This window comes from Oryzias latipes, chromosome 19 (assembly GCF_002234675.1).
Source record: "Oryzias latipes chromosome 19, ASM223467v1".
In the NCBI taxonomy this organism is placed as follows: domain Eukaryota; kingdom Metazoa; phylum Chordata; class Actinopteri; order Beloniformes; family Adrianichthyidae; genus Oryzias; species Oryzias latipes.
Genome location: NC_019877.2, coordinates 11116738 through 11144737, shown reverse-complemented (window position 1 = coordinate 11144737; position 28000 = coordinate 11116738). Strand labels below are relative to the sequence as shown.

General features: G+C 38.1%; 1 protein-coding gene across 8 annotated transcripts; it reads left to right on the top strand.

Annotated features, from left to right (window-relative positions):
- On the top strand, positions 1 to 27808 carry pax2 (paired box 2). 8 transcript variants are annotated; one of them, XM_011488247.3, is made up of 10 exons: positions 2 to 524; positions 1956 to 2121; positions 2430 to 2627; positions 5208 to 5287; positions 5383 to 5502; positions 13340 to 13515; positions 16190 to 16304; positions 22821 to 22922; positions 24549 to 24635; positions 26019 to 27808. In XM_011488247.3, the coding sequence occupies exons 1-10, from the start codon at positions 482 to 484 to the stop codon at positions 26138 to 26140; spliced, it is 1209 nt and encodes a 402-aa protein (XP_011486549.1). In that variant the 5' UTR covers positions 2 to 481; the 3' UTR covers positions 26141 to 27808. The 8 variants fall into 8 exon arrangements, with proteins under 8 accessions (XP_011486553.1, XP_011486549.1, XP_004080478.1 ...); XM_004080430.4 differs by having other exon boundaries at positions 26000 to 27808; XM_011488245.3 differs by having other exon boundaries at positions 1956 to 2145.
- The last annotated feature ends 192 nt before the right edge of the window (positions 27809 to 28000 follow it).

Below are 28000 nucleotides of genomic sequence, written 5' to 3'. Positions count from 1 at the left end.
CAGAGGCTTCATTCCTGGCTCCACAGATTCAGCCTGACGCATCCAAGGCGCGCGCAAGAGAAAACCCCGGCGTGTGTGAAACGCGTTTCCTCCATCAGAGGCCGCCGAGATTGAGGAGATACTTGGCCCCCCGCACGCTGGAAATCTCTTTATATATTTTTTCTTTTTTTTCTTCCTGACATGCTGTGAGATTTACCTCCGTTAGCCTCGCGGCTTTGCAAGCGCACCGAAAAACTGAGCAATCCTTCGGTCATGTGCACCTGCCAGAGCTCCGCTGCGGGACCGGACTGCTGAAGAAAAACAGGGGGGCAACTTTGGAGAAGAAGTTGCCATATAGATCGTTTGTTGGCGCTGGGGTGGAGGGGCGAACTGAGTCCCTCCATCGTGTAGAGTCACCTTTTATTTTCTTCACGTTTTCATCCCTTGACAGAAAGGCGAAACGGCGACTTCAGTTGATTATCTGTCTTTCCTTTGCTATCCAATGGATATTCACTGCAAAGCAGACCCCTTTACGGCGATGCACCGTAAGTAGCACAACCCCGGTTTCTTGGTAGCCTTTTGCATGCACGCGGATAAAAAAAATAAATAAAAAAAACACAAGATTTTTTTTTTGTTGTCCCCAACAGTTTAAAACGTGCATCCGGCATGTTTCCATATAAAAATAACACAACCCAACAAGAGAACACTGCTCACTACGACAAAAAAAAAAAAAAAAAAAAAAAAAAAAAAACACTTCATACTTAAGCATTTGGATTCACGCATGGCGTGCGCAAAAGTTCTACTTGCCAGAGTAAACAAAGAACGTGCTTTAGCAGGTGTTCTGTCATTTGAATCACCCCAAAGCTTCCCGCGCGCCACGCATGTGTATGTGAGCGTGAGTGTAGGCCTAATAAGTCAGGACACATTAGTTACGCATCTAATATTCAAATTATCCAACAGAAATCCACTTCAATTCGTGTATGTTTTATTCAATGTGATTGATGTTGTTATTTTAATAATACCTAACGTTATACTATATGTTGGCGCAAAATAACGCATAATTTCAGTAATAAACTTTTTCTAAATTACTATAATAATTTAAAAGGAAAGACAGAAGGAACCCTCGTGCAAAAAAAAAAAAATCTAATTTAAATAATATTAAAGACCATATAAAATAACCCTTTTTGACTAAGCAAAGCATTTTAACATACATTGTTTTAATCTGCACCAGTAAAACCTAATCAACATGATAGACATGCTGCTTAATTGGTGTATTTTGTATTTTTTTTTATTTGAGAATAGAATTGTATATGATCAAAATAATTACGTAAAAATGTCCTTCGCTTATTCTTTGACCAAATAAATATAATTTCTATTTTAAACAAAACTAGAATGATAAAATCATAGCACACAAACTAAAAAAACAGATTTTATAAACCTTATTTTTTTAATTAACTGCATTTTTTCCATAATATCTAAAGACAATAAAATATGTTTGCCTCATTATGTCTTGAAGTGATTGTTTTTTTCTGCTTTTTCAGTCATGTTTTTATTTAATTAATGGTATGTATATATAAATATTTATTTGTTGACTTTGTTGCTAAATAAAAATTAGAAATATGTTATCATTTCTACCAAAAAGATAAAATAAATTGCCGAAAATGTTATGTTAATTTATAATATTCCTAGGGCATTTAATGTCCATCCCAGATCACAAAAGATTTTCTCCATTTAAAATAAAGAGCACAGTTTTGCCTGCTGCAATGAGATGATCCTGAAAACTGAGATTGGTTTGTTGTTTACGGGTTAACCCCCCCCCCCCCATCCACACATAAACACATACACTCCACACACACATACACACACACTACATTCAACACACACACAAATAAAGACTCACATGCTTCTACCCTCTCCGTTACGACCTTATGTAATGTTACGTATGTGTGCGTTTGTTGCTGTTGTATCCCACGTAGGGCACGGAGGTGTGAACCAGCTCGGCGGGGTTTTTGTTAACGGCAGACCCCTCCCGGACGTGGTCAGGCAGCGGATTGTGGAGCTGGCCCACCAGGGTGTCCGGCCCTGCGACATCTCCAGACAGCTGCGGGTCAGCCACGGTTGTGTCAGCAAGATCCTGGGCAGGTGGGTGAAGATTCCCCGGCCAAGGTAAAACCCAGGGTCCACCTGTTCGTATTTGGACACAAAGAACGCATATAAAAAAAAGAACTGTCAATTAAGAAAAGGGAATAAATTATTGTTGCTACTTTAAAATATATTATATTTTTATCATGCGCCCTAAATGCGTTTTATCTGTTTTATTCGTGCGTAAACTTTTTTTTCCTGATACGTAAAGCGTTTCAAACCTAGTCCATTCTTTACGTTAGCACTAAAAAGATTAGAGTGGGCATTTTAATATGGAGAATGTTTTTGTTCTAATTGATTTTCTACAGATATTATGAAACGGGAAGCATCAAACCTGGAGTGATCGGTGGGTCTAAACCTAAAGTGGCCACCCCTAAAGTGGTGGAAAAAATCGCAGACTACAAAAGACAAAACCCAACAATGTTTGCCTGGGAGATCAGGGACAGGCTGCTGGCAGAGGGCATCTGCGACAACGACACCGTCCCCAGCGTCTCGTCTATTAACAGGTAAGGACAATGTGAAAAGACGCAAATAAATGTTGCGCATTTTTGTTGTCTGTGTGGTCTTGTGGAAATTCCGGGCTGTCGAATGGAATCACTTTCATAAAAAGAGCCCAAATAGATTTTTTTTAATCAAAAGAGTCAAAATATCGCTACAGGCGCGCCGCCACCCACAGCAAAAGACTGAGCAACTTAGCGCCGCCCGGTGCGCCGAGGCCGCCCGCGGTCTCTGAGGTGCAATTCAATCTTCCGCAGCGAACTCCCTCAACAATCAGCAGTACATCCAGGACTGAGTGAATCTGTCGAGATGAAAACCGATCAATATTCGGTGACCAGATCCCGTGGCGCTATAAAGCAGGCCAATTTTCTTTAGCACATCTAATGTGCGGGAGCAGAAGAGCAACGCAGACTCCATCCTGCCTGCAAGTTGTTGCTTAACCAACTGAGATCCGGTGATAAATTACATCATAATGTCCGTCACAATTTGAAGCGATGTCTCAGTGTAATTAGTATTGATGGGGAATTGTAAATTCCACCTTTACTATGGTGTCAAATCTTTGATTATAATTTCAAGTTATTTTTTTCCCGAATAAAATCCTCAGTTTGTTCCATTTAAAAAGTGGGACAACCAACACAAAGTCCTCACCCCACAACCAGCAGCACCACCAGAGATCCCCGATGATGAACTTTGGTTAAGAGGCACTGTTCCATAGAACCAGCATCAGCATTACATTTTAATGAGCTGACGGGAGAGCGCGGACAGCTCCACACAAGACATCTTTTAAAGAGAGAAAAGGCTGAAGAAAATTCATTTCATGCTTCATGGCTGCTTAAAAAGCTCCATTTAAGGAGGCTCAGATACATGTGTGTGATAAATTCAAAATGTACATTAATATCATTAAAAGAGCCCTATAAAGTTTTTCAATTCCAATTAAAGCATGGCTTTTTGGAGAGAGATTGGAGTAAGGCCTTATGTTTCTTTGTTTGCCAGGAAAATGAAAATGCAAACAAAGAGATGTAATTCTATCAGTCAAATATGAGACCATTGAATTCCTAATGTGATTTAGGACTGAATGTCTTCTTTATTTTCTATTAAGATTTCACTATCCTGCTTTGTAATCCAGTGTAGTAATATTTGGTGGAGCTTGGAAACAAAATATTTGAAAGCTATTGACTTTCTGAAGGAATACTTTTATCCAACTATTCAAAAGAAATAATAAAAATGTCAAAAACTGCAGATTTGGTGTCAGCTTTTATAGTAAAACTGAGAAGACGCTTTATTTTTAAGATCCTATAAGCGATGCTGAAAAGACACATCCTTATTTAAAAATGGAAAAAAAAATGGTGCCAAAGCGTTTTTCAGTTGAATGGTTCTTGATTTTGACTGGGGCCAGTTGCAAAGAGTCTGACCTCAGGACTGTTGACAAAACAGGAAGCTTTATTTAAACCTTTCCTCTGCCTGTTTATTCAGATGCTGTATTGTGTGGCATATCAGAATCACACTTGCTAGACATTCAAATCTAAAAAAATAAATAAATAGAAATGAAAATGTCTTCGATGGTGCTCGATATTATTGATTCAGAGGTAAAGCAATTTTAATATCTCTTTAGGGGATTTTCACAAACAGCCAGGTCATTAATTCATTCACCCAAATTGCTTATTCAATATGAAGAACACGGATACCATATGAAGTTTTTAAATTTATGTTACGTGCATGAGTCAGGGGTCGAATGACTGTTATGAGGAAAAGTGGGAAAACTTAAAAACATCAATAGGCACTTTCTGGAAGCGCATGTTGTTTGGTGGCTTTTCGTTAATGGGATTTTAAAAAAACATGTAAAAAATAACTGACAGCATATCATGTATTAATGTAAAGGTTTCAGTAACATTGATGTCAAACAAAAACCTTTGTTTCTGGATGATAGAATCTCCTTCCCTTTCAATTTGAGGGACAAAATATCTACCGCTGAATAAGCTCTTGGCTCCTCTTTTAAGTAGCTCCTTCGACATACATGATGAATAGTTTTAAAGTTTACAAATTATTGTGACAGCTCCCTTTCCCCCTCAAGTGCCATTCAGATTAAAGGAATCTAATGCTGGCGAAAGCTTGTGCAAGGCAATAAGGAACTATCGCTTTCCTGTCACATATAATTTATAGCTTTCTATTTGCATCTGTTTGTCCGAGTGACTAATCCCCAACTTTTCTCCCCGAGCCCTGATCAATACAACCTCATCCACGTCGACACGTGGGGGCCTCTGCTGGTTCTGTTTGATCTGGGAAGCAAAGGGCTTCTGTAAACGGCCCTGGCAAAAAGCCCCCAGCAGCACAGTGGGGGGAGAGGGAGATGAAGCTGATTAGTGTTGGCCAGGTAGAGTCAGTGAAGCTGATCATTGAGGTGAATTGATGTGATTTCATGCTTTGTTTGCAAGATCACTCAGACCAAAAGTGCAATGAAGACCTTTCACTGCACCTCACCTTAAAGAGGAACACGCACCTCAGTGCCCACCTGCGTATGACACAATGTTGGGTCTATTTGGGAAATAATGCAAGCATCAGTGACATGTGATTTCCGTCTTTTCCCTCAGGATCATCCGAACAAAAGTCCAACAACCTTTCCATCCATCTCCTGATGGGACATCCCTGTCGACGCCAGGACACACGATTGGTAAAGCAACGGTGCACCACTTCATAGAATCTGCTTTTCCAGGATGAGCGCCTTCTCCGTAAAATGCAACAATGCTGTCAACTTTTTTCCATCAGTTCCAAGCACAGCTTCTCCACCTGTAACCAGCGCCTCCAATGACCCTGCGGGATCTTACTCTATCAATGGAATTCTGGGAATTCCACGATCCAATGGTGAAAAGAGAAAAAGAGATGATGGTAAGAGGGTTTTTTTGTCCTTCAAAAAAAATAAAAACTCAAATGCTTTAAAAAAGGTCAAATTGTGTGCAACTTTTTGCCATAAAACTCTTTTTGCTGAACTTGCAATTACAACATTAAAACCTGCTGCAGCTCCAGCAGATGACCCTTATAAAACACTTGAGTCTGAACTCTGTTACTCTGCAGTGTCAACCTGCCAAAGACTCTTTTGATTTGAAGACACGACCTCCGCTGTTGTCTCCTGCAATTAATCTTTATGGAAGTGATTAAAGGGCTTTAGATAATTACATGTCAAGATGATGTAGCCAAGCAGCCAGGTCAGTCAAGAAAGGCTTTTCTTTTCCCTTCAACAAAAGTGGCTCCACTTCTTCTGCTGTTGGTGGGTATGAGGGGGGCCTGAGGCGATATAGATTATTGGTTCTGTAAGCAATACGCTTCCTTAATGTCACTACATAAGAAGCTGATGAGAATAGCTAAACAGATGCGCTCTTGTTGCAAGGCGTGCACGGCTGTGGAGTGATGACTCGGCTGCTGAAAACGGGCAGTTATCTCAAACAGGGTGGGGAATGAGTGCCTTATTTCTGCAGTTCTCCGGAATGAGAGCTAATCAGAACACGGCAGCAGTTTACATAGCGTCTTCTTTGTTCTGGCGTTTGCTGGGGAAGCACAGGGGTTTGTGGGATATTGAGTGGAATTGATGTTTTATGTGCGTGCGGGGAGGGAGGGATGACTAATGACCTGTCAGAGGTAGATTTCCTGGCAAAGATATAAAAACCAGCATGACGTGGACATGGCAAATGACATAATCAAGTCTTTCCCTGTAAGAGATGCAATCGCAGAGGCATAATGCAAACGTCTGGCATTTTCAAGGGTTCATTTTCCGCTGTTCATGGTCCTCTCATATTAAGTAGGGTGTAATGTCTAGTCACTGAATGATAAAATGCACATATTTCTATGCAGATTGCTGCTGAAGGGCAAAGAGGTATTAAAGGGTATGGAGTAGAATAAGGTGTGTGTGTGTGTGTGTGTGAGAGAGATGGAGAGCTGGTCTGCTTTGTGGAGGTCTTCCAGGTGACAGCACCATGTTTCTACAGCTATTCAGCCTCAAATGATTCCCCTGATGTGCTGCCATCTCAGTGATTTAGGTGTTCGGCCAGCATTATGATGAAAAGAAGAGGGCTGTGTGTACATGTGCGTGTGCGCTGGAGCCAGTTCGCATCAGGGGTAGGTTTTGCACAGAAAGTGACGGGAAATCTTGGTTCTCATATATCCGCGCAGAAGCCAGCTGGTGCCTACCTGGAACCACGGGTCACGGATGCTTTATCCTTCCAAAACATAAACCTCTGATCTTGGCCGCACACAGCTGCTAAAACGATGTCTTGCCTCGAGCTATAGTTTGTAAGAATAGTATATTATGTAGGCTTTCACCCTGTAGACACACTAGTCCTGCTGCTGTCTTCTCTTTGAAATGCTTCTCACCAAAACAACGAAGCAGAATTCAAAGTTTTTTTGCTGCTGGAGAGTCAAATCCAACAAAAGGGGGTTGCAGTCACAGAGTGTCAGTAAATTATGGTAAACTGAGTTTTATTTCAAATTATGTGTGAAGCTGATTTTTATCTTTTATTGTGCAAAAGAAATCCCATCATCTTTGCATTTAATTAACAAAACTTTCAGAATAAAAGCTTTTTCGTTTTGTCTTTTAGAACACTCGGTTGTTTATTTCTCTTCACTTTCACTGAGCCTTGTTTGCTATTTAAGCATATTTTCTTTGATTCACTAGGCTGTAGTCTGTATTCAGCCAGTGCTCGGATTAAATTTCAGTTGCTTGCCTGAGCCGTATTTGAGTTGGTAAGCCTTGTGATTATTATGACACAAGCAGTCATTATAAAGCGCAGGAAACATGAGAGAAAATGAGAAAAGAAGTGGGGGGCTGGAGCTGAGTACAGCACAAACCTTGGTGAAATGGATCGACTGTGCAGCCAGGCTTTGACTCACAACCAAGCAGACAAATCCTAAATTTTCAATTCAGCAGTGTCCTTAAAAAAGACCACCCCCCATTACAAGAAGGATGTAGAGATAATGTAGTGTGACACACGTTATGTACACTAGGTCTCGCAACGAGGAGTTTCAGGGACACAGGTGTCATAAAAGCCATTAATCTACAGTCGTCACGTGTTATTGCAAATTAAAAGTAGCATGTTACACTTGGCGGCCATTGTTGCAGACGGACAGAGTGTGGGAGACGCCTGGACAGCATCTCCAGCAGTGACCACGACTGTTCGCTCGTTTTACAAATTGACACGTATTAGAATTTGCAGTTCTGCAGAGAAAAGCTATTACCTCACAGATTAACATCCAAGTAGCCCACAGCACATTTCACCTCAGCTCTACCCCACCACCCCCACACCTGACATTTTCCATCTACAAAAATGATCTTAAACTACCTAATTGAGAAAAAATTAAAACTGCGTCTGAATATTTCTTATCTTATATCTTTTTTCGTGCAAAACTGACATGAACAAACAGGTCTGCAGATAAAATTAAATTTAATCGTACAAATCCCACAACCAGAATATTACTTGATATTTAATTTCCACCTCTCTAAGTAGCTTCTTTTTTAAAGAACCCTCCAGTTTGATTTATGCAAGAAACACCAAGAGAGAAATTTCTTGATAATCTGATCATTATATATGTGAAAAGCCAACAACACTAGTCAGTGGCAGTCAGAATGGATGTGATTCTGTGCTTCAGTAGCTGTTGAATTAATTATTTGTCATCTCAAAGCGCCATGAGGACTAAAGCGTTGCGTGTGCATGGAGATGAGTGATGGAGCGGGTTGCCGTCACACCCTACTCTGTGTATCAGCATCTGTTTTGGGGGAGAGGATGAAACAACACAAGACCTCAGCTCACAGCAAAATGTCAGCCTCTATATGCAACAATCAAAATGTGATTAATAAAGCCTCTAAAAGCTGGGAAGAAATATCAGAAAAAAATATTGACCAATCATAAATAAGGCCTTTGCAACCATCTGAATCTGGAAATTTTATATTTATTTTTTATTTTTTTATTTTTTTAATGAAACAAAAATAAAAATAAAAGCCCCAATATTAATATATATTACATATTTTTGAACAGATTTTAACCTAATTATAAAGAAATTTATTTGATCCATTTATTTATTTGATCTTTGTTGATGCAAATAAGTGCAAATAGTATGTTTTAGAAGCAATGTTTCATATTTTTCTAAATAATTAAAACAATAAAATAGAAAATTTAAACGGAGGTTCTAGAAGAACAATATTGTGCAATGAATAAGCGCATTAATGACTGAGATATATTTTGACATATTTTCCAACAACTTTCAAAGCAAATGGAGCAAAAGGTGAATGGAAGGAGAAAGTTCCTTTTTCTGTTTGAGGCTTTCATGACCTTAAGGTGCCATCTCACCTCCCCATTTTTTTTCTTTAAAGAAAAACAGCTTTCACTTTCACTGCATGACAGACATTGGGCTTTTATTCTGAAATAGCTTCCTTCCTTAAAAACGTCTTGCAGAGCTGGATTCTGCACAGTCTCATTTAAGATAATTGTTCTGTTCTTGTGTGGAGGGCAGTCGCTCAGTCTCAGTGCAGGCGTCAGAGTTTTGTTGGCTGAAGTTTCCTACAGGGGGTCGCGACCTGTTGGTGCCAAACCCACAAAGAGGAGTCTGCTTTATAGGGCTGGTTATCTGATCTGATGGAGGCGGTTCCCTCGTTACCAGAGTGTTAATGCGGACCGATGTCAAGCTGAATACACTCAGTGCCAACAATAATCAATACATGACCACAGAGTGGGACAGACATGTAACACGCCATCAAAGACGCTTTGGTAAAAGACTGTTATCTCTGTTCCATTATAGATTGATGTGGGAATGTCAGAATAAAAGTCTTGACGTTTTATTTGGATCAAACTTTTTTAGACACTTCAAATAGAATATTTTAAATCCAAATTCCTGTTAATACATGTTTGTTAAAATAAAATAAAAAAAATTGCTCATTGGGTTTTACATAAAATATATGTATACAATAAAACGTATCAAAAGTTATATAAAAGCTGTATTCCAAAAGTAGGAAACTAGACTCTAATTTATATAAACACATCTTTTCTTGTACTTGGCTATTCAAATCAGACTCAAAATGTTTCAAAAGGGTATTATGTTGAAGTTTAAGCCTTTTTTTCTGTACAGTTTCAGTATCTTTTACATTAGTTATGAAACCTAATATTGTGTGGCATTCTGATGCATTATTGTCAGATGTTCTTAAAATTTAAAATATACAGTAGCTCAAACAATAGCTAAGTTTATATTTGGAATTGTTGTTTTTGACATTTCCACAACCCAGTCAAACTGTTTCTCTTTTTAAAAACTAATCAAGATAGAGGAACCACAAAGCACAGCTTTATAATTGTTCCAAATGATGCAAGAGTCATCTTCAATTGCTGCTAATTTGTCAGTACTGAAGAGGGCATGTGGGACTGCCCTCAGGTTGAGTGGGAGGAAGAGTGTGTAGGCTGACCTAGGATGGTTTGTCTTGTGTGTGGGAAGAAGTCTATTCCATTGTGGTGAATGACAAATATGGTGTGTGTGTGTGGGGGGGGGGGGGGGGGGGGGGGTATTGATCAGCTGCTGTGGCACAGGCTGGCTGATAGAAAGTAATTAATGACTCTATTTGCCTTGGTACCAAAGAAAACAATAGAGTTTGATAAACTGACACACAGGAGTGTGAAGGGACCTTCGTGTGGCCCTGCACAGGCATGTTGAGAACTTACTGGATGTGTCAAACTCAGCAGAGGAAAAGGAAAGCTGTTGTTTGTGAATACGTTGTACATAAACACTTTTCAATCCTGGGGTCTTTGTGTCTTAGATATAAAGCTTTATCCTTTGTGTTTCTGTTTATGAATCAACAAGTCTTGTGGGGTTTTTTTTTGTTGCAAAGTTAAAGCTAAATGTGTATTTATTTTACAGTCTGTATGTTCAAAAATTGAACCAAAAACATTGCAATGTTCCACAAGGTTGGTTGTAATATCGTGTGCACAATAAAGGAAGACTATCTTTAAAACATGCAGGAATCATTACATTTCTGACCATAACCCCTTGATGCTTAATGATTCAAGAGGTTTGGCTCCAAAATTACCTACTTTAGCATCTTTTTGAAAGCAAGCACATAAGCAAAACTTTTTTTCATTTCATTCCTGAATATAAATTCAGGCGTCAAAGGGTTAATTAAAGCATCAAACATCTAACTCTTTTGACAAATCATTGCCTGCTGTGTCTTGTGTCGTTTATTTATTTTGTATATTTTGCAAATGATTGATATGATTTTATTTTTCCAACATTCCAATAACAACTAAACAAGGAAACACAGTTGAAAATAAAGAAAAACACCTTAAACATAGTTAAAAAAAAAGAATGGGAATATTTTTAACAAATGTGGGCATGTTGGTCAGGGAGTGTGCAGAAGCCGAGCTTACTCAAGTACCTTTTATTTTTCCTGCTGGTTTTACAACTCATGCTCATAATTTATCCGTGTATACATTTTGTTAGGATCAAAGACAATCATAATGATAAGCACATTAAGGTTTTTGTCATCCCCACCATTCTAAACATTGTTGCAAATCTCGCGTTCTTTTTAATACTTTTTTGGAAACCTTTATATCTAAAAAAGAAATACAAACATTTTTAATAATTGAGACAATTTTTTTTAATCTCTGCCACAAGAAATCTACTTTTGCTGTTAATTCAAATTTGTGCTCATTTTTAGCCAGCTGACTGGGTTTTATCTAGATGGATAGAAGCAGCAGTATTTGTGTTTAAACTTTTGAGATTTTATTTGTCTGTGTGGTTCATTTGACATTTTTTCTTTAAGATAAGAAAAGGTTAAAATAATGTTTGGAGATAGCAAACCAACAAGTAAGAAGGGAAAAACAACAAGTAAATCTAAAAGTAAAGAAAAAAAAGGAACAGGAAAAGAATATTTTTATTTCTAATAATATATTTTATAATATGTTTAAAAACAGCAACAGAAATGTCACATTTCTGATTTATAATTTATACAAAATAAAGGAAAGACCCTGTTTGGATTTATACAATTCCTTCCTGTGTTGTAAAGGTAAAATCTGAGGTTTAACGTTTTTGTGGGTTAACTATTTATAGAACAAGAAATAACAACATTTAAAGCATAGAAATAATTAATAGTAAGAAAAATATAAAAAGAAAGAACAAAATAAGCAACATTTCAAAATGAATTATGAATGAATTATTATTATAATAGTTGCTTGGAAATGTAAAAAAGACTCGTTTTTGTTATATTGCATCTTATAATACGTCAGTGGCCTTCTTTCTTTCTTCCTTTATGAGCATCATAGTTGCTGCCCCTGTCGACAGGTTTGTCTCTTGACATAAATAAATGTCATTGCACTGTCAGGCACTCACTGAAATAGGTCACAAGGTCAATCTCCATCTCAAAAGTGATGATACTGAGACATAAACATTGCTTACTTTTCCTATGTCCAATGTTACATTTTACCAGTATTGTCTGTAATGCATGTTTGTTCACCAGGAATTTAAAAATATTTTTATGTATAACTCAAAAGTTTTTCCCAGCTAATGTAGTATTAGAGCAGACATAGGGATTGGACGCCCACACCTTTCTTTCTTTTGCAGTTTTATTCTGAAGCTGTACTCTCTTGCACATGCTCACATCGACACTGCAGCTCACATTCTCTTTTATAGCTTCTTCAGCTTTGAGTCGGGTTCATCCACTGGCCTCAGCCTTTGAAAAAAGGTCAAGCAGTGGAGTAGAATGGCAATAACCCTCCCAAATGGTACTATCACACAGACATGATTGATCAATTGAATTTCATGGCAGAGAAAAATGTGGGATTAAGTAGAGTATTATACGCACAACGAGTTGAGGCATGATGTTCATTTCAAGTTCATTTCAGCTCCCTCTTGCCACCAGATCAGGCAATCAATAGTGGGCCTTGCATATCATATATCACCTCTCTCCCACGGAGAGGAGAACATAATCTGCCGCAAATTTAGAATGACAGATTTGTAAGGGAGCTTTCTGGAATCCGGGGAGGAGACCTAGAGACTCAGCCACTACAGCCAGTAGAGGTGGTAGAGACGGGGCTGAGGATGGAGGGAAAGAGGGGGCTGTGAAAAGGACAGTCAGTAAAGGTTTTCCAGCTTTGCTCAAAATGAGAAGAACAAAGGCATCCTCCTCCCAAGAGTCCAGTAATCAGGTCAGGAGTCGGGAGGAAATTCTTGTATTTGGAGAGCAGGATGATTGAACTAGACTATACAATTTTATTCAGCCTCTTGTCCTCTGTGGCTGCTTCCAAATGGAACCACAAGCTCAGAGAGAATAAAAGCAGAATTGAATTGTAAAAGGGAAACTGCGCTTTGGAAAACATCACTAGGTTTTTAGTGAATACTGGGCTTTTTGGTCAAGAGAAAATAGAAACATAATACGATATTGGAATGGAATGAAATACCATTATACAGCACAGTTGCTGCCATCATTAATACACAAGATTGTATATCTTTGCAAAACACTGTGATCTATTAATTACCAGAGAACTTCCAGATCATTAAGGTGTAAAGTCTGTGAAAAAGTGTTGGACACCCAGTGACTCATGCATCCATTAGGCTGAGAAAACCCACACTATCCGCTTTTTGCCCTACAGGGCTGGTAAAAAAAAAAAAAAAGGTTTAAAAAAAAGGGGTACATAAAGTGCTTGAAGTGAAGCTGGCTTCATGGGGTCAGTGTCTCGAATGTTGCTCTTTCTTCTTTTAGATGGTTCAGATGGTTCTGGCCCAAACAGTGATTCTCAGGGTAGTGTGGAGAGTTTACGGAAGCACCTGAGGGCAGATGCTTTCACACAGCAGCAGCTGGAAGCTCTGGACCGGGTCTTTGAACGCCCCTCGTACCCCGACGTCTTCCCCACAGCAGAGCATATCAAACCTGAGCAGGTTGGTAGCATGATTGCTTTCTTTCTTTTGAATTTTCTCCAGATATAGTGTTTCTTATCATCATGTTAAAGCCCACTACATTAAAAATTGACAGTAAATTTAAATTGTTTGGAATTAACATGTTTTTTAAATCCCTTGATTAAAATCAACAAAATATATTGCATTCCCATGTTTTATGAGATATATATAGTATTAATTATGATTTGTTGTGTGATTTAGTAAGTTTTTGTTTACAACAATGTTAGTTTAAGATGCAAAAGTTTTGACATGAATGTTGAGTAAAAAAAGTACCTTATTTTACACACTATCTCAAATTTGATCCACACATTTTAACATGGTGTAACTCTACTATAAATAATACATTATCAACAAATTTTGTCTCATTCCAATAAAATAAGTAGTCATTTAAAAAAACGAATAATAATTACAACGTTATTCTCACCATAAAGATGTTAAAATTAGTTTCCTGCCAAAAGTGTTTTTGAGATTTCCTGGTAGCAGACATTTGGAAATGAGCAGGAAAAGCCCTTCTACTGCCCCCGGTGGAATGATGATGAACTGCGGCACCGAAAACACAGATCAAGCTATATCCAATGGGTTTTTAGGGAAAGTTTGAATCATACTAATGAGATAGAGGTCTCAAAAATGCATGTTTCAAATATTACATAAATAAATGGTAAAGATAAAAAAGTTATAAATTGTCGAAGATGGTGAATCAACTTATCCTTTACAGATGCCCTTGACATTTATTCTTCCCAGAGATGCATAAAACAGCGCAAGTAGTCTCTATTTATTCCCAGCCCTACTATAACAGCCCCTCTTTCCATCTATCTTCATTAAAAAAATTAAGAGACATTTGGGGAACAACTACCCCCACACAAAAGGCCAAAAATTCAGTGCTTATTAAAACTATGAATGAACTATGGGCCTATTGCGAGGGATAACCTTTATTTACTTCCATTATACTATTAAACAACAAAACACTATTAACTTCTCCCTCCAAACTACAAGTAACACCCATAAAGCAAAAGCAGTCACCTAATTGAGTTCATTCTAATTTCTCTCCAATCGGGGCGAATTACGCAGGTGATAAATCAGTGGGACAGGCCTCACCTCCAGAAGAGGGCCTAATTTGCAGCTAATTACAAAACTGATTTCTACTGGAAGATCAATACCAAAACGAATTGGAAATGACTTGCAATCACAAAGAGCGTCAGGAAGAGTATTAAAAGGCAGTGGGGGGAAAGGGTTAGAATAAAAAAAAAAGAGGGCGGGTACGCTACAAAAAAGAACAGAGCCTAGAAAGGGTCCAGAAAAATCAGCTTTAATTTACTGCAATATTAATCAGAGCACTTTCCCATTTATGGGTCCCTCAAGGTCCCTTTTTTGTGGTCTTGGAAAATGCAGCCCTATTAGCCAGTGTCTGGGTTCTGTAGCATGGCATTAAAATCCATTCTGGAAATGCAAAACTCAATGGATTCTCCCCTCCCACACTTCTGCTAGCCATTTGGTCATCCTTTTCACACCCATCCTTTCAGTTTTCCCCCATCCTGCCCTTTATCTGCATGATAAAACGTCTGTTTGGCGTCCAAAGCCCGCAAGAATAGAGGAAAACATCCGACATTGTGCCAGTGAACAGTTGTAGCAGACAATTAGAGTTTATCTGTAATAGTGGCAGACAAGAGCGGGGTCACAGGCATCCCCCTGTGAGAGCGCAGTCCAATGAGCCACTCACACTGGGCTTTGGACAAACACTGTCAACACTCAGACTCCGGAAGTCTCATCTCATTAAAAAAAAAAAACTGCTAACATCTGCTCATGGGCCATTTGGGTGCATTTACAAAAAGAATCATGTAAGAGGAAGTTAAGACAAGAGAAAAAGAGAAGATTCACGGAAATAGATATTGGTCAACATGCAGATTTTAGATGATTAACCTGGAAAAAAATTGAATCTTTACATGGTAATTTTCAAATAAGCATTTTTACAAGAATTTTAAATGTTCATAGAATATCCTATTTTTTTTACCACATAAAAGACGCTTGAAAAAAACTGAAGATGTTGGCATAATTTATTTTCTGAAAGACAAAAAACAGGAATGCATTTTTATTGCTTCAAGTTACCTGCCATTAAGAGCACAAAAAACGTTTTCCAGCTGTCAAAAGTCAATGTCATTTCGAAATTATATGTGATTTAAGTGAAGTATTTCTTTAATGTTTCCTTTGATGTTTGAATGCTGCCTTAAACAGGTTTGAGGTGACAAAAAGTGAAGTTAAACAAGTAATTCCATTCAGGGATGAAATGTAAGGGTGGTTTAGACTTCAATATTAAAAGTGAAAGAAAAAAGAGTGAATGGTGTTTCTCTAACAGGACCACATGGTGTGTCTGTAACAAAGCAGATCTGCTTTCTCCCTTGGCTGATCAGGGATAGGACTGCAGTCAAGCACAAAGGGCCAGCTGACGCCTTGGCTTTTCACTCATCTTAAAATCCCACTTCCTCTCAGACAATACCAAAATACATTCATGATATGCTTGAACTGCCACCCTGCAGCATGAACACACTCACAATGCTCTCATACAAATTTATACGCACACAGAACTGTGTGGAGAGCTTAATGGAGGATTTCCATCTAGGTATTGTTTGGCTGTGTAATGATTCAACTGTCCCTTTCCCAGGCTAACGAGTACTCGCTCCCTGCCCTGAATTCCAGCCTGGACGAAGTCAAGCCCAGTTTATCCTCCACCGCCAACCCAGACCTGGGCCCCAGCGTGTCGCAAAGCTACCCTGTAGGTAAGATCAAGTGCTAAACAGTACGCCTTTATGCTACGAAGCCACAGCTTCAGCTGAGGGGCTCTGAACAATGTAAACCAACAAGAAAGTCATTGATAAGACAAAATGTGTGCATTAAAACAAGTGAAAAAGTGAAGCATGTACTATCTCTTTTATTTCCATTTCACACAGAGGTGAAGGGGGGGGGGGGGGGTTACATTTACAGTTTAGCAGCTATGCTCGGTCTGCTCTTTTTTATATATATATATGTTTTTTCTGCTGAGCAAGCAGCACAATAAGAAAGATTGCACTGTTCAGTCACCGCTGGACAAGGACCTTTGGGTGTCAGCACATCAGAACAGTGACTGTGTATCAGTGCAAGGTCTCGGGGGGGTTGGAAAAGGCCGTCACGCAGGACCGACTGTTCGTTGGGGGGCTGCTGCATTGCTCCTGTGATTTGTCTACCAGGAGACAGTTTGTGTGTATCAAAGCACGAGTAATGTGCCGCGGTAAATACGCTCTGGCATTTCTGCCGCCTGCTTCTAACACCATGATCATTTATTTCACCCTCCTATCTTTCCCTCTCCCCATTCCACCCCCCCTTTAGTTGTCTCCTCTCCTTGTCACAGTTAATGACTGCCTGGCTAATTGAAATATTGTTCGGTTGTTGCAGTTATTACCAAGAAGAAGGTTAAGTTTATCAAAAGTTTACGATGACTGTCGCGAGGCAGAGATTAATATACAGTTTTATTAAAATGTATATAATTATGCATCAGCCATCTAAGGCAACGAGGTCTGCGCGTGGGGGGGTGGGGGGGGACAGGATGATGGAAAATTGCAGCAGCCCTCCTTCCCAAGTGATAGTTGAGCAGTCTTATGAGAAAAGAAAGAGCCCTTTTCTCATTAATATGTGGGAGGTAGATTTCCCCCTGTAAGGCAGGCCTCCTGAGAAGAAAGGTGTGTGTTTGTCCTCTGTGCACTGATGGCCCCACAGAAAGCAGACCTGCTTCTGCGGGCAGCTTTGTTTGCACCTGGGATATTTTAGATGGTCTCCACAGAAAGGCTCTCCTTACAGCTTTGCAGGTGCAAAGAGATACGCAGAGGAATGTGTGTGTGCGTGCATATGGAAAGCCCACAACATTTTTGTTTTTTTTTTCATTTTTTTGATAAAATAAATACTTTCTCCATGCCCTTCTTAAAAAAAATAAAGGTCAAACGATTGAAACATAGTTCCATTTGGTAATTGCTATTTGGTTAGTGGCTCCTCTTGTGCGGAGGTGATACACAGGTGTGTGGGCCCTCTAATGGCTGAGTATTACAGTTTACTTGCCAGCGATAAGCTTACCAAAGGAATTTTAAGCCATGCAAAGAGTAGTAAGTTATCTGCAGTATTTAGGCTGAGATCCAATTTCAAATTAATTGTGTCTTTACGGGGGGAAGAACTGAAGATTAGGTTCATCCCAAAATGTGTTCTGAGCACCAATTAAAACCCTCACACTTATTGATCTTTTTGATTTTATGCCCTCCAAATTAGCATAATCTATTAAAAATGAATGATTCATGAAGTGTTGGTTGCCAGAAATCCGGATTCTCAGTGAACTGAACGATTTAAGAGATAGGAATCTTTTGTGTCCTCTGCTTATCCTATTAAGGCTCAAAAGTACCTGCAGAGAAAGCTCAAATAAGAGAGGGATTTAAGGGCATTGTGCCCATCATCAAAATTCAGAGGCAAGAAGCCACTTCCATTAAAACCGACGTTTTTTTCTATCCCTCTCCTCCACATTAATGCTGAATTACCTGCTAAATAGTCATCTTTATACCATAAAAAACACCAAAGGGTTCCATGAATATGTCGAAAGGACAATTGCATATTGTGAGGTAATTTCTATTGTTGATATGGGAAGTAATTTCTTTGATGAATTCCCTTTGAGAGAGATGGATTGCATCTGAAGAGCCTCTCATTCTTGTTCATTGAAACTGCTTAAAATTCAAATAGTGTGGGAGTTGGAGTTCTTCTAGAGTTCTCCTGGTAATAGCTAGAGGTAGAAAGTTTTTGTGCATTTTGAGATAAACTGAGGAAAGTTCTGGGTTTGGTTAATGGTCCACTCTATGAAAGGCAGATTGTGTGTTTCCATGAGGCAGAGATGTTTTGAAACCTTGAGACGCCAGGCAGATTCCCATTGAGTTTTAAAGTCCCGCTGTAATCATCTTTGCATTTATTTTCTAAGCGTTCCCAATGGTCTTTTAATTAAGATTTTCCATTTTTAGCCAAAATCAAACAACTTGTGTTGCTTCCTAGGACATAGTTTCTGCAGACCAGCCTCTGAATTGTGGACGGGACTGTTGGCACAGAGTAAGCCTGCTCTGACTTCCCATTATCCTTATAGTTTACAGCCTCCCTTTCCCACAAGCCAACATTAGCGGGGCAACAAAAGTGGCGCGCAAAATCGGAGCTATAAAGCCATACTGGTTGGAACTAGATGCAAGCTCAGACAAGGAAAACAAAGACATACATGGATCTATTTGTCTGCAAATGGATGCATCAGAAAGGCAGGGCAGGGAGCTTGGGGCTTGCCAACTGTAGCACCTACGTCACCATTACAAGCTTTTTTTTCCATTTATGCCTTTTATGCTTATTTTCCTTAATAAATGTCTTCCATCAAATTAAAAATGCTAAAAGGACATTTTAAAAACACAGAAAAATAACATTTTCAATGGAGTGGGTCTTTAGGTGGGAGTGTTTCCCGCTGACTGCATACTGAACAATCTTTCTTGTTGGGCCTGTTAGTGGAGGTATCCGCTACCCCGAAATCCCTTGGAGGGTAAAGCCTCTCCTCCTCAAGCACCAGTTTCTGAGCGCTCCTTTATCCCCTCCTGTTACCGGTTAAAGCAAAACTTCATCCAGCAAATTAAACATCCAGTTAAGGTGAGGGTGAGTGCTCTCAGGGTGAACTACACAAAAAGTATCAAGACCTGCTGTTGTCCGCCGAACAGCGAGAAACGAGCACACAATGAAGCTGCCATCCGTGATGTGTGGCCTCATGACAAAATCGCTGGCGTGTCTCCCCACAGGGGAGAATGCAGGCTCTGAAATTAATGCTCATTTTGTCTTCACAAAAGCAAACTAACCTTTGAGCACACATTTGATAATGAATGACTTTCAGCCGGTGGTTGGGGAATTAAAGCAATTTGGCTCTCCAAACATTCTTTACTTAGTTGTAATTAATTAGGGTGCTGAGATTTTTTAGCTGGTGATGAATTGCCCCTTTCTGCACATAGCCCAGAAAATGGAGGTCAAAGATTTTTGGTTGTTGTTGTGGCAAACATGAAGGTGTCCCTGTCATGCTAAATTTAATACTCTTGCAAGTGAAAGAGTCATTCACAAATGACTTTGTTCACGTGCCAAATAAAATGAAGGTCATCCTGCTTTTCTGCTGGAGTGTTAAGAAACCGAGTTTCGAATGAGAGTAAAAGACATTTTTTGCTGCAAGATTGAACAAAAAAACAGTTTTTTGAAAAAAAAAACATATATTTATCAACTTTAGAATATGAATAGGAATCTTGTAGTGTTGCAAAATTCTAAACCAATCCCGTTTATGGTGAAATTTATGCCAAATCAGGTGCAAACAGAACTGCATTTCCAGCTTTTGCTGCTGCAAGTCCGTTTTCAAATTAAGACAAAGATCAACGGACTGTTGAAACAGCAAAGCAAACAGAGAGAAAAAAAACACCTAAATCTTCAAATTGATTTTCTGCAGGGGACAAAAAAGAGGAAAAAAGGAAAATAAATAGCTTGATTTTCTGGCGTTCAATCTAAGGGGACTGTGAGTGGAAGGAGACAATATAAAGAACCCCATCTTTTAATGAGAATCTGGACACACATCGCTGTTGTAAAAACAACAAAGGCTAGAAGCAGCTAATGAGGCTATCATTGCTGTACAGAGAGTTCTCAGAATTGGTGCCTCTCTGAAAGAGTGCTGTAAAGGGGACATAAAGCAATAGTTGCAGAGCTGTTGGCAGTCACTGCCAAATGAATATACAAAAAAACAAGCTTCACAGTGACAAACAATTGTCATGTACATATTTTTTGTTGCCCTTATTAAATATTCTCTAATGAACTTTTCTAAAAATTCTACTTTTTTCACTCTCAACATGGGGGGGCACAGAAATGTGACTAATATTGATGCTGAGGTCAGGATAACAGGAGAGTTTTCCACTGAGTTCCATTATTGATCTCTTGATCTGATTCTCTGGATTGGTATCGGAACTAATATTGACAAAGTGACCACCTCCATTTAACCATGGTTTCTAAGCTACTTACCAGTGTTTTACATAAATGGGAAACTTTTCTATGACTTGGTTGGCATTGATTGTATGGAAAACTGAATTGTTCTGATTTAAAAATGACATGTTGCAGGACTTTGAACATTTACCCCCAATGCCTTCCCCCACTTAGCAAACTATAACTGCACAAACAGCATTTGATCAAAGAAATAATTTTTTTAATAAAATAGTTAAAAGTGCAACATTATTGTTTTATAAATTATGAAAGAAGAATATACCGACCAGCATCAACACACACACACACACCCACACACACACACACACACACACACACACATTCATTCACAATAGCTTCACCCTTGCGGGACCCCCCACTACAGTACTCCAGTGGGCCCCCTTTGACTTCTGTTCACTGGCTTGTGGCTAACTAATTGTTATTATAAATAAGAGGTCCAGCAGGACCTCACTCTCCTCTGTAAAGCTCTTAAACTCGCTGCTCGCCAGTCAAAGCGCTTTAACCAAAAGACACACAATATAACCATCAGCGCTGAAAAATGACAACAGTTGTTCAACAGGATATGAAATAATTTCCTCAAATTATTCTTGATCGCAAATGGATTTCTCTTTTTTTATTCTTTTTTATTTCTTGGCTGTGCTATTGTTCACTCGTATTGTCTGTCTTGTCTTTCCTCATTTTAAGAAATCTTCCAAATAAGTCCTAACATTTCATGAAGAAAGCTTGACATTTTATTAAAGGACAATTCAAAACAATGTGATAGTAATAAACAGGTTAAAGTAGACATGTTTCATTTATTTGATCATAGTTTTTATTAAAATGTGCAGGGTCCATTTATTAATACTAGATCATGTATAATTAAGCTTTAATTAACTCAAAAAAGTGTTAACAAATACTTTGATGTATTACTTTGTATTATAGGTAATAAATAATACTTTCTTTGGCAGTTAACTGATCCTTATTGTTCAACTTTATGTTATGCTTCACAAAGCATTAATAAAAGTTTTCCTATTCAATTTATAAAGGACCCCATTATAACAATGATTAAAATATGCATATGTAGAAAACACATGTTTGTCAAAAAGAAGTACTAAAGTTTTTCATTTAAGTTCATTTTTTGGTTACTTTTTCGTCAGCAAAGAAAAAGTTAACGCATTTATCTGTGAATTTGATTTGCTTTGCTTTTCTACTTTGCTTTTTCTGCAGGCAACAACATAACAAGGACAACCATAGTCTTGTGGAGTTATGGTGCATTTCATCCACTAGGTCCTCATTAAAGCTCCATTGGGAGATGAACTTGCCTTTGATTCCAAGTGGCCCTCACAGCTGACAATATAGCAGGGGCCTCCATTACCCAGCCTCTGTGTAGATTGGGGTTCCGTGCTGCGGTCCAAATGTTCTGTGGCCAGCAAGGACAGCCCAACCGTCACTCTCAATTACAGAGCTGAATATCTGCGGCCAGACTAGTGCCGCTCTGCAGAGAGGCCCGTGTGTTCTGCCTTATGGGGTGCAATAAAGGCTGCCATACGTGGACAAGTTTGAACTGGTTAATGAGGGGACATTTTCAGGCAACTAGCTTTCAGTTTGCCCAAAGCAGCAGCTGTGAGTTTGTGTAGATGATTAAAGGGTGGAGTTTTTTGGTTTTTTTTTTTTTATAAGTTAAGTAACAGGTTTATGTAACTGTCATTTTGAAACTTTTTACTCTGATGTTGTATTCTGAGAATTGTGAGTCGCTTTTGCTTGTTGTTTTGAATTGTCGAGCAAAAATATCAGCTTGTAGTTTTGGAACAAAGGCTGAAAATTAGGCATTTGTCATTTTAAGGTGACGAATTTTTTCTTTCTTGAAGCTTTAAGTCCTTTTACTTCTTCATATTTCATGTTTTAAAAAAAAGCAATTGTGGAGTTTTAAGTTCTAAGAGTTCTACCAATTGTGCCTCTTCTGCTGGAGCAATGCTAAATTATGTATGGAAGATATGATTCATAACAGTGGTATGAAAATATGTTAAAACCAATCCTTTGGTTTTCTTTGTCAGTACGCTAAATATGGAAAAATGAAAGAAATACTTGTTTTAAGCTGAACCCTATTTAAACATTTTGAATTTTATGTAGGGTCCACATTAGAACAACAATGAAAGAACCTAAAACTTAATGAAACAAAATTAATTACCTCCCCTACAAGGTCAGCAATAGAACAATTAAAAAATAAAGTATTTTGCTTGTGTTTTTTCTCCCTGCAGGTCGAGACATGGCCAACACAACCTTACCAGGGTATCCCCCTCACGTTCCACCCACAGGCCAGGGCAGCTACCCAACCTCCACACTTGCTGGAATGGTTCCTGGTGAGTTGACTTCACTTTTTTATTTTCTCTTCAGAGTGTCCATTATGTGTGTTCAATTCAGTGGAAACACATGGAGAAGTTAAAACACAGTGTAGTAAAAATTCAGTGGCTACCAATTTAGAGTGGTTAGCTGCAGATTGCAGTCTACACACATCCTTGTGCTTAGACGGGGAAAAAAGTGATCAGAGATTTCTTTTAATTTTTCCTTCTTGGATGGATGCTCTTGGATGGACAGCCTTTAGAAACAGCAGCACATTTAATGCTTAAGAGCATATCCTTTTCCTTTCCTCCATTTAACCTGCAGTTCAGGTTCACAGCAAATTGTTAGGGGTCAAAAGGCATGGAACGGGGAAAGGCTACATTTTCAAAGTCTGTGTCTTTTGAAGAGAGCCAGCCTGGGTTTTAGATGCTGACAATTTCAGTTTTGTAGGTGGACAAAAACAAGTTTTTTTTATTGTTTTATGTGTAATTAATTAAAAACAGATTTTTTTTTGTTGCAGCAAACTATAAATGCTATCCTTATTTTTACTTTTACCTTCCATTAACTCCTTTATGCCGTATGTCCCTAATTAACAATGTTCTAATAAATCCGGGACCCTACTTAATTTAATTTAGCATCACCTTGAAGGGAAAAAAAAAACATTGAAGAATACTTTTTTCTATAACTGGAAATAAAGTCAGGCATGAAGGGGTTACATTTGTTCAGCTTTCATTGCATTTGACTTTTTTTTTCCATTTCTATATATTTGCTGTTGGCTACTTTAATTGATAAAAAGTTGGATTCATAGAAAATTATGGAAAATATATCCATATTTTCTAGTATGTCTAGTAAAAGAGAGATAGGTTGGAGCTTGGGTTGTCTGTGTGGTTTTGATTTAGCTTGATCTACCTTGGATGTAAATGAAATTTATTTTTACTGAAAAACTTCTCATCAGTTTTGTTAATTTCAAAATTTCTTACCTTAACTCACTATTTCTTTTAATGTGAGTAGACAAAAAGATGAGTGCCTTCATGTCACGGCTTGTGATTTTGTGTTACAAGTGTCCGTTCTACACAGAGCCTGAAAGATTTAGAGACAGGAGCAAAACATTGTTAAAATAAAGCCGTTTCGCAAAGGACCCATATACAATCCAGCTTTTATTGTCTCATAAAAGAAAGAAACATGTTGAACCAACAGCAGTGTTCACTGCATACTGCAAGTAACTTCCCCTGACAGAAAAATCTCTTGCAAGAAACACCAAAGCTCAGACTCCAGAGGCTTCAGATCCAAGAGGCTAAAAGTCACTCAACAATGGCCTCAAGATTTTGTGGCAGCAAATCTAAAATGTATGCATGAAACTGTTTATATCCACTCTCTATTTATTAGATTGTTCTGGAATATGCTGGTGGAAGAAGAATAGGTTTATGCCCATATATGGGACAGGAAAATGCCCTATATTGTTCAGTGTTGCATAACTTAAGTGAAATGAAAAAGAAATAAATTACTTGCTTGACTGGTTTCACATCGATGATTATCATTTCCTGCTTCAAATTGCATCCTGTTTTGAATGACGAAAGATGACTCTATGTGAAGGCGTAATGATTTGATGCATTGAAATGCTAATTGATTTGTTGTTTTGTTTGCAGGGAGTGAGTTTTCAGGGAACCCCTATAGTCATCCGCAGTACACAACCTACAATGAAGCATGGCGATTCAGCAACCCAGCATTACTAAGTGAGTACTTAGTTAGGAACTAGAAGAGGATTACCAGTTAGTCCCCATCTCCATCCCTTTCAGAAACTGGAAGTTTAGCCTTCAGAATGCTTGTTTTTTTTGCCAAAAAAAATGTATAACCTAGCTATTTTGTAACACCCCCCCCCCCCCCCCCAAAAAAAAAAGATGCCTTTAGTGTCCCTTTGATTAATAAGTATTTCATTCTTATTTTAAAATCGCTTTCTTTAAAGACCCACTTTAATCTGAAAATCTGAAAAGTAGGAAGTATGAAAATTAAGTTAAAAATTAATTTCTTTATTCAACTGGTTGTGATTCAGGAGTAGATGAAAAAAATGCAGTTGAAAAATGAGAGACGACTGGATCAATGTACGTCTGAGTTTTTCCTCATCTAAAAACTGTTCTGCTGTAAAGCTCAGATAGTGCTCGCCATTTTTGTTGCACCTCTAATGTTACGTTGGGGTTGTGAGATACTATAAGCTAGCGGGAGAGCATGGAAACAGAGCACTCTCAGCAACAGGAAGGGAAAAGGTGGCGGGTTGCTCTGCGCCACCAGTCTCGCCCACAACTCATAGATGAATTTCTAATGAACTCCTGCTGCTTTGCAGAAACTATATCCTAGAAAACAACATTGCTTTTTTTTTTTACATTTTAGCGAAAATCTGCATCATCATAATTAAAAGACTATTGGGAATGCTTTTAAAATAGATCACAAAGCTTATAGGAGTGGGTCTTAAATGTGCATTTTACCATCTAAGTAAAAATGTAGAATTTTCTAATTTCTTTAACAATTTTCATTGCATATTTTGATCATTTTTTTTAGATTGTTTTCTGGTCAAAAAGGGTATATTTGCTCTAGTAAAAAAGCAAAACTGTCATTTACTGAAGAAACAAAAACTAAAGTCAGCTTTTGAACCAAATTTTTTGTCATGTACGGACATAACATCACAATGGACTTCATTGTAAAAAAGTACTGCCTAAATATGCCACTTTCAAAATAAGAGGAGCAAAATTCCTGTTATTTAACTGTTTTAGTGTCGTATTCTGACAATGACTCACTCATACTAACAAGAGAAGTAAAACTTAAACCGAGCTAGGAACCTAACTTTCTACATTAAAAAATGTTTATCAATGTAAAACAAAAGTAGTTATGAAGGTAAACAGTGATCAAATTTATGGAAGCTAGGAGTAAAACTGCTTTGGCCTTTTGGTTTTTGTGGTCTATTTTGTTCCAAACACAAACATCTGTTGAGATTGCGCCGTAATATATTTTTCATCAAAACCCCATCACCATACAATGATGTAAACTTAGTAAACTAAAGCTTTATTTGTTGTTTCAAATGGTTCGTTCTTCTGTTAACTTTCAGGTTCCCCTTATTATTATAGTGCCGCATCGAGAGGCTCGGCCCCTCCCACTGCTGCCACTGCCTATGACCGTCACTAGTTACCATCGAAACCAAATCAACCTGCAAGATCATAGCCTCGGCCTCCATATCCCCCCAGTGTGATGAGAAACACCCATTGGACACTGCTGTGCAAAAAAAGAAAAATGCTCATATGAAAAGAAAACTCTGCGAAAATGAAGATAACGGCTGTCCAGCACTGTAGTTTTTTGGAGACACAAAGCCAATATAAATCCTGAGGACATCATCATGGACACCTCAAGACACTTCCAGAAGAGACTTGTTATTGAATAACTGCATCTGTTAAAAAAAAGAGTGCAAGAAAGAGCAAAAGGATCAAGGCAAATATTTTCTGAATTTATTTCCATCTTCTGCAGCCTCACACTTCTATGCCATCGTGGATCAGTACTTCACATTCCTTCTCCTGATGCCTCTCAGCGGGGTCGTTGTTCTGAGCTTCAGATGTAGCAGCAGTCATATTTCTGTTTTTGCATTAGTCTTACATGATTCATGTGGTGGTGCAGAGAGATCGGGGGGCTTCGTCAGGCTGTGGCAGATGCTTTTCCACCGTTTGAACACTCACCAACCAAACATCCAGCATGAGAAACCTGGTTGTTTATGACGCCATGAGAAGATTACGACACGTTCTCTGTGAAACACAATCAAGATGTAAAAATGAAAATGAAATAATAAAACTAAAAACTGGAAAAAAAAACCACAAGTTTCAAGATAGAGGGAGCCATGGCAGTATAGCCCCATGGCCTCACTATTTGCAAGGTTTCAATGGACTAGTAAATATATTCTTAAAAGATTTTTTTATTTCATTTTTATAATTCGTAACGATTAAACTGCAGACTGCTTGGCTAGTGTTTTACTATTTCTTATTTGTGAAAAATCCAGACGTCATCAGGCAAAACCTTTGTACCTTTTTTTTGTGTTAATTTTGCACTATTTTGGAGATTTGAGACACTGGAGCATTATTATGCAGGAAAAGTATGTGTATAACTGTTTTTATTTCATGAAACTGTAAGTATAATAAGTCAATCGGCAAAGGCACTTACAGTTTTTTAGTTGTGAATCAAGGCCCATCGTGTCACTGACTTGACGTGCACTATGCTACTGTATGTTCTCACAACTTCAATTTTTATTTAAGTTGATTAAGTCTTTGGCATTCAACCACAAAAAACACACACGCATCATAAATACACATATACAAGCAACCCCAAATCAAGCCACTACTATCATTTGTCTGATGTTTAACGCTCTGATGGTCTTCAGTAAAATCCAAAAGCAGGGCGATAATTAAAATGCCTTAAATGTGTTTCTTTCCAACTTTAGCTCCTACACCCATCAATCAAGCTGGAATTATTTCTCTTCATTTGTCAGCTGAATGTATTGAATTAGCCAAAGACTTAGTTCTTGTTAATGTTTATTTACAGGACACCGATATGCATCATGAGAGCAGTATTATTATTATTACTATTATTATTATTATTATGAACCGCCCACATTGTTCAAGTGGAAATGTATAAAATTCTATGCAGTGCAGAGATGGTCGTTATATGCATATTCAGCTGCAAACCTAAAGGTAGGTGGAGTTTATTTAATTTTTTTTTTTTTAAATGTTGATTTTTGTAGAATCGTTTTTGTGTGTGATGTGAAAACACTTCGCTGTAAATACAGTAAGGCAAAAACATCTTTCATGTTCATGGGTATTATCACTTTCATTATGCTGGTATAACTTGTACAATAAAAAAAAGTGTCTGAAATCTTTTACGGAAGAAAGACTGCATCATGTGCCTGACTGAGGTTGACTCAGAATTTTATTTTATTTTGTGTAAGACAAATTATTTATAAAATGTAATGCTTTTTTTTTTCCAATACAATATTTGTTCAGAAATTTAAAATAGGTTTTCATTATTATAGCTAATGTTTTACAGAGTTTATCATCTGAGACATTCATCA